Raw genomic sequence first — 7,295 nt, 5'->3', positions numbered from 1 at the left:
GGATGACCTGGAACTTGAGGTCTTCGTGAGTGCTGGCTGGGAGAAGGGCTGTGCTACACACGGGATCAAAGCCGAGCTTCCTGTATGCTTGGCAAGTGTCCTGCCACACTGTGCTGAGTCAGGTCTCAGAGTTAGCCCAGGCTGGCCTTGAGTTTGCCAGCAGTCTTGCCTCTTCCAGGCTGTTGTCACCGTATCTTGCTCTCCAAAGTCTGTAGAAATGGAGGCAGTTAACTGTGGGAAGGGGTTTTCAGATGCAATGTTCAAGTGACCTTCCTGAAATGGACAAGGGGGAGAAAAGGAAGTTTGGGGAGTCAAGTGACTCCAGTCCCCAGCTCACTTTTCAGTCCTGGCTGTCCTAGAACTCACTCTGTAGACCAGGCTGGCCTTGAATTCAGAGATCCACCTGCCTCTGCCTCCCAAGTTCTGGGATCAAAGGTGTGTGCCACTATGCCCAGCCAGAGTTCTTTTTAAATAGATGTGGTTTAGGAATATTCTCAATAAATTATTCAAGATATCAGATTAACATCCTAACCCAACCTTGCCTCACCCCTTTCGAAAGACTGGCTTTTGTATTTGGTCAGCTTTAGCATGGGACTTTGAAACCCTCCCATAGTTTGGAAGGGAGGGAAAGAGTTAAGCTATACATACGTGGTAACCTGGAAATTCACTTCAGCTTCTGAGGTCTTTTCCTTTGTTTTCTTCTCAAGCCTGTGGGTTTAAGATCTTTAGGAAGTGACAAGAATTGCACCTGGGAAGATGCCCTTGGGGAAGCTTAAACAAACAAGCTTAGAGAGTCAAGTGACAGAATTGTGAAAGTCTTCCTGGCTGGGACCTCACCTGAGAATGTGTACCTAGCTTCCGTACTCTGTGAGCATGTGTCTGTTTTGCTCACAGCTATACATTATAGTCTCAATGCTCGGGGCCACTCCAGGCTGGAGGATCTGTTCTAGTAGATAGACCATCCATCTGGACCGCCCGCTGTTTAAGATACTGAGTCATGAAGGCTGTGGCCACCGTTTTTATCTGTGGGAGCCTGGTATTGATAACCTACCTGCCTTTGGTGGTGACGTCACCTCAAACACTGGCCATCCCTGAGAAGCTACGACAAGCTGTGGGGAGAGTCGTCGTCAACGCCACAGCATGCAGTGTTACCTGCGGCCTCGGCTACAAGGAAGAGACGACCTGTGAGGTGGGTCCCGATGGAGTGAGGAGGGACTGCAGATCCCAGCGTTTGGAGTGTCTGACCAACTGGATCTGCGGAATGCTTCATTTCACCATTATCCAGAGGCAGCAGTTCGAGCTGAACTGTCTCAGCTCAGACATCCTGAGGAAAGGGCAGGAGGCTTTCCGCTTCACCTGGAAGCTCGCTCGGGGCATCATCTCTACTAACGACGAGCTCTTTAAACCCTTCCGAGCCAACTCCCCCTTTCTACGATTCAAACCGGCCTACGAGTCTGACTCTGGGACGTATCGATGTGATGTGCAGCAGCTAAAGAACTTGAAATTTGTCAAGAGGCTCTATTTTGGCCTGAGGGTCCTTCCTCCGAAGTTGGTAAACCTAAATTTCGAACAGTCCCTTACAGAGGATCAGAAGTTGGCAGAGGAGGGCTGGGAAGTTCATCTCGACAACCAGACTCAGCCTCACCTCCCAGGGTGGCGAAAGAAAGTGTCATTGGCCTTGGGTGTAGGGATCACCGCTGGAGTGGTCGGCGGTGTGTTGGTGAACGTTGCTCTCTGCAGGGTCCTGGGAGGGACCGGTGGCAATGGGAGCCTCAGCAGCTTATAACTCCTGCCTTCCTCCAGGAAGCTGAGCTAGCTTGTATGTGAGTGTCCCGTGCCTCTGATGGTGAAGTGGCAAGAGAGGGCTCTCAGCCAGAGTTGGCTAGGAGGCTTGGAGGATGCAACCTCATGATAGCTCAGGGCAGCATCCACCATTGTAGTCCGGTTTCCTCCATAACAGGTGCTCAGGAGCCCCCTGCAGGCTTTGCTTCTGCTCCTAGGGAGAGTTCTGTCTTCCACGGTTTTTATGCCTCGCCTCCTGTGTGTGTGCTGTGTGTGTGTGTGTGTGTGTGTGTGTGTGTGTGTGTGTGTGTGTGTGTGTGTGCGCGCGCGTGCGCGCATGCGTGTGCGCCGCTCCCCCCAACTCCACCTCTCCAAACAGTGTGTATGGGCCAGAATGTACTAATCGCAGCCTTTTAGTTTTGGTAACCTTTTATTTTTGTTCAATAAAATAATTCACAGGAACTGTATGGCAGCCTAACCCTTTGTTACTTTATGCAAAATGTCTCACACGTAGAAATTGCCCCGTAGTTGTCCTGGTTCTCACTTTCCTTGGGTTTCCTAGAACATGCATCGGACAGTTGCTTTGTGTGGTTCTGTGTTGTAAGGGTTGTTAGCAGTGACACCTGAGTCAGCTGATACACGGTCTTAAGTGTTAATAGGTTCTCTCACCTCCCTCGGTAGCCCTCCCAGTTCAGTATTAAACTCAATGTCCTGGCAAAACACTGGCTCCCGGTCACTGCAGACTTTCCTGTGCTCCTCCATTTTGCATTATCTGTACCTGGGGTTTGTGTTCCTAGAAAGCTCAAGTGTACTAGTTTCTTACAGCCACTGAGGTCCCCAAGGGAGGACCGCTGCCTTCATTTCTCTTGAGGAAATCCAGTCTCGAACCCCTCAAGGGTCATTCAGGGGGAGTCTAAGGTAATTGGCTTATGGAACCCATAGAGAAAAGGCTCCTGGGCACCAGCTGAGAGCAGGGTAACATTTCTCCATACTCTCCAGTAGCTGCAGGAGTACCAGCACCCCAAGGCCCCACACTCCTTCCTTAGCTGAGCCAGAAAACACCTGGATGGCTTTGAAAACCAAACATTTCTGAGCCCTAACCCAGAGATGCTAATTCAGTTCAGATTATAGCCAAAGGATGACTAGTGCTTTCCTTTATAAAGGTTTGGTAACCCCAGATAAGTTATATTTCTGTTGCTGTGATAAAACAGGGGAAAAAGCAACATAGGAAGTTTATTTGGGGCTTACAGTTCAAGGGGACAGGTCCATGGTGGCAGAGCTGGCTGGTGGCAAAGGGCTGAAGCACCAGGTCATTTCTCAAGTCAAAAGCAGGTAGCAGAGGGAGATAAACTTCAAAGTCTACTTCCAGTGACATGACTTCCTCCAGCAAGGTCACACCTAGCCTACCCAAACAGCCACCAAACTAGGAACCAAGTATTCAAATGCCGGAGACTCATGGAGGACATCTCATTCACACACACACACACACACACGCATCCATCATCCAGAGCCATCAGAATACTTCTAGATATATAATATATATTGATCTTATGGAATCATTTGATAACTAGGCACGAACATGACTCTGTGTGTGTGTGTGTGTGTGTGTGTGTGTGTGTGTGTGTGTGTGTGTGTACATGTGCGTGTACGCACGTGTATGTGGATGCATGGGTGCTCAGGAGGTCAGGGGCCTGAGGTCAACCTGGGTGGTTGTTCCTCAGGTGGTGTCCACTGGGGAAGGGGACGTTGTTTGAGCAGGGTCTTTGCTGGGACATAGGACTCACAGATGAAGATAGGCTGGCTGGCCAGTGAGCCGTAGGAATCCATCTGTGTCAGCCTCTCCGGCGCCAGGATTACAAATGTGCACCTCAAAGCCCAGCGTTTTATGTCCAGCTGAGCTTTCTCCTGCATAGCCGTGTGCCTTTATCACGCCCAAGAAAACGAACGGTTGTCGGTCCTACACCCGGCTTCTATGCAGGCCTCCATTTTTAAAAACCCTTAGAGCTTTTTAGCATAATCTTAATCCAGTAGCAAAGACTCCACTCCATGTTTCTCTCTTCGGTCTCTCAGCAAGTCCTTCACGTTGTTCCTCGTGACATCAAAGCTCTGAGAGTCAGGCTTGTCCATGGTCTCAGATGCTGTCCCTCACTGAGAAGAGCCCTGCATAGATACACACTTACTGTGTCACCCCGGGAGGCTGAGATGTTTCCCCTGTCTGTCACACCCTCATCTTTGTCACAGGAGGCCAGCCCAGGGAAATCCCCTGAGGTAAGCTGTTTTGTAACTGAAATGCTGGTTTGGGGGACTGTTGTGTCATTCAGTCCTAGGCAGTCTGCCGTGTAAAGGGGTCTGTGACAGACAGATTCTGTCTCTCTGCAAGGAACTTGGTAACACTGATGAAGGCTCCTGCTTCACGTTTTGTAGATGGAAACCACCTAGGACCAACCATTTAACACCTTGCCAGCATTCTGTTGCAGACCAGTAGTCAAGCCTAAGGTGGCTTAGCTCTTCTTGATAGCCGCCTCTCTGTGCCTTGGGCTCTTGAATTTTGACTCAGGATTTGAAGCCATTGAGCAAAGTGGAGAACAAAAGACTTTCAGATGGGCTTTGTAAAGACAACAGTGTAGGGCTGGTCGAGGTGACATATCCCTGTAATCCCAGCTACTCCGGAGACTGAGGCTAGTCTAGGCTACATAGTGAGCTCATGGCCAGCCAGAGCAACTCTGCAAGATCCTGCTTAGCATCTGCCTGGCTCTGGTTGCAGCAGGAAACCCCCCTCAATTCGGTTCCCTGACTCTTGTGTTTAAGTGCCCCGGGAAGGTGGAAGGTGACTAAAAGACTGAAGTCTGTGTGGACTACCCGCCATGTTGGAAGGGCTCTGGTCAGAAAGCTATGCATTGACCAGAGTGGCCTCCGTCCAAAAAACAAACAAGAAATACAAACCCCCAAAAAAACTGGGACACAACACGTGTCCTACATACTTGACAGTGAGAGCCGAACTGGGACTGCTTGCATGTGCCCCTGCGTGTGCTTAGCTGTAACGGGAGTCTGATAGGAGAGTGTCAAGGCTGGAATTGACTAGGAGTTTCACCACTTTGTGCCACCCTGATCAAACAACAGAGGTGATGATCGCCTCCTTACCAGTTAGGGACGTTAATCTCTTCATGGGGGGGGACTCTCCTTTGGGACCAGGGAGTCAACACTTCAAATGCACTGAAATCAGAGGACCTGGAAGTGGCTCCACCCCTCGAGCCACCCAGCTCCAGCTCGTTGACCACCATTAGGTGAAACCTTCTCAGGAGGCCAGCAGTGCTTGGCCTCTGCCAGCCTGCACGTCTCCCGGCCTGTCTGTTCCCTCCGGTTGGAGGAAACGGTGTGGACCGTGTGCGTCCACAGCTTCCTCAGCTGGCCATGTGAGGGGCGGATGTACTGGCTGAGCAACAGGCCCAGGCTTCAGTGAGGTGAGATGCGCAGCTGCTGTCAGCTGCCTGGGCAGGTCGAGAAGACATCTTTATTTAAGAACTGCTTGCTACCAGTCAATAAATAGCTACTACAAGAGCGAACAGTGGGCTGGGGGGAAGGAGCTGCATCTAAACAAGAACGGTCATCAGTGGTCCAGTGAAGCCCTGAGCTCAGAGCTATGCAGGCTCTGAAATGGGGGCTGATTTGGAGGTATCTGGTGCCAAGGCGCACGGATTGAGTCTCCTCTAAAGAAACTAAGGGCCCTAGGCTTCTGAGGCTACCCGGGGCTCTGAACAGAGCTGTTTGATACTCTCTCTCTCTCTCTCTCTCTCTCTCTCTCTCTCTCTCTCTCTCTCTCTCTCTCTGTGTGTCTCTCTCTGTGTATGTGTGTGTGTGTCTCTCTCTCTCTGTCTCTCTCTCTCTGTCTCTCTCTGTCTCTCTCTCTGTGTCTCTCTCTCTTCTCTGTTTTCTTTAATGCCCCGCTTTCCCAAATCCTGGGACCACATACAGGTTCGAGAGGTACACTCCACCCCTAGCTACCAGCACCTTTCCCAGTGAGCATCTTGAAGTCCTTTAGGGTCCCTCTTACTTCCACTTGGAGACTCCCTGGCAAAGTATGGTCCCAGCTAGCAAGACCAAACACCACACTCGGGGGTTCGTAACAGGTGTGAGGATACTGCTGTCCCCCTGGCAGTCCTACTGGCTATCTGACGACTAGAAAAAGAAAAGGTGCCTGTGTTGCTGGGAGAGGCGGGAGGGGAGGACAGCTTGGCTAGCCACGCTGAGCTCTTGGCTAGAGTGCAGGCTAGGATGGCACTGGGAAAGGCACTACTTCGTAAGGACGGTTCTGTGGATCAATTCCCACCGATGGCTTTTAAACCAGCTGCTGGGGGCATAGCAGATACTACTCTACGGCGTCCCTGTGCTGGGCATTTGGAGTCTAAGAAAGGACTCAGCACTTCCTGCTCCTCTAGTCAGGCCGTCACCCAAACAAGATCGGAAAGAATACTGGAAATACCTTAACGATTACCCAAAAGAAGCCCCTTCCTTATTCCTGAAGGCTTTTCCGACCTTGGCTTCATTCTCTCCTGTTCGTTGTCGAGCTTCTCCTTCCTGCCCCATCGCCTCCCTACTCCCCTACTGTCTGGGTTGCCCGCTGCCCTGGATAGCAGAACCACTCTCACTTGTTGGCACCATCAGGTGGCAATGAGCGGATAGCTCCGTGTGGTGGCTGAGCCCTTGTACTGACAGAGGGCACCTCCCAGTCCCTCAGGAGGTTTTTATAGGTAGCTTTGTCCCTAGCCCTCGGGCAGCACCTGCCTGTTAAACCCAGACAGAACGCTTGGTTGTGGCTGTCCCTTTCACCTCACTGTGAGTGGGTAGAATCTCTAACAGTCGTGACCACAGCAGGGGCCAGTCCAACAGCTCCCCCAACCTGTACAGAAGTCAAAGGACCCTTGGCCAGGATGGGACTCTGAGGGGCAATTTGATCTAGCCCTCCCTTCCAAGCCACTAAGGTCCATCCAAGTTCCCTCAGCAAGAGACCTTTTGCTCATTTACAAGCTCACATCTTGGCGAGTCATGCATGTTCTCCTTACACCTTAGCTAACACTCTACTGGAAGCCCCAAGCTGCTAGCACAGCTTCACCTCCCCACAGCAAATGCTACCTGCCCAGGGCTAAGGTTTTCCTCTTCTTGGTCCTCCCAGCGGCTTGCCTGCTTTTCATAGACCTCATTAGAAGAAAAGCTTAGGGGCTGCAGCCTCCCACCTCCCTAACTAGGTTCAGTGCCAGACCAGTTCTCCCTGCCCAACCACTAGAAACCCGTTTCTCTAGCACCCCTCCTGAAGCCCAAGGCAGTGAGAAATAGGTAAACCGTGGAAGGTTTCAGGTGCCCCTTTCTAGGGTTTCCCAGGGCTAGGCCTGAGCCAAATCCCAGCCAGCATAGGATGGGGAGGGATGCTAGGCCGACTCGGGGGTGCACGTGAGGGAGAAGGATCGTGTGACTAAGCCCCTGGCACCCTTATACTTGGGGTGCTGGGAGCAGAAGAG

The 7,295-nt window shown here is 51.5% G+C and overlaps 1 protein-coding gene across 1 annotated transcript; it reads left to right on the top strand.

Annotated features, from left to right (window-relative positions):
• Positions 1-82: 82 nt before the first annotated feature.
• Positions 83-2,068, top strand: Tmem81 (transmembrane protein 81). Its single transcript, XM_032914776.1, has one exon. It carries the CDS (start codon positions 998-1,000, stop codon positions 1,784-1,786), a length of 789 nt encoding a protein of 262 aa, XP_032770667.1. The 5' UTR covers positions 83-997; the 3' UTR covers positions 1,787-2,068.
• The last annotated feature ends 5,227 nt before the right edge of the window (positions 2,069-7,295 follow it).

The sequence above is a fragment of the Rattus rattus genome, chromosome 10 (genome assembly GCF_011064425.1).
Source record: "Rattus rattus isolate New Zealand chromosome 10, Rrattus_CSIRO_v1, whole genome shotgun sequence".
Classification (NCBI taxonomy): Eukaryota; Metazoa; Chordata; class Mammalia; order Rodentia; family Muridae; genus Rattus; species Rattus rattus.
The sequence above is the reverse complement of the archived record's forward strand: the minus strand, read 5'-3'. Positions and strand labels throughout refer to the sequence as shown.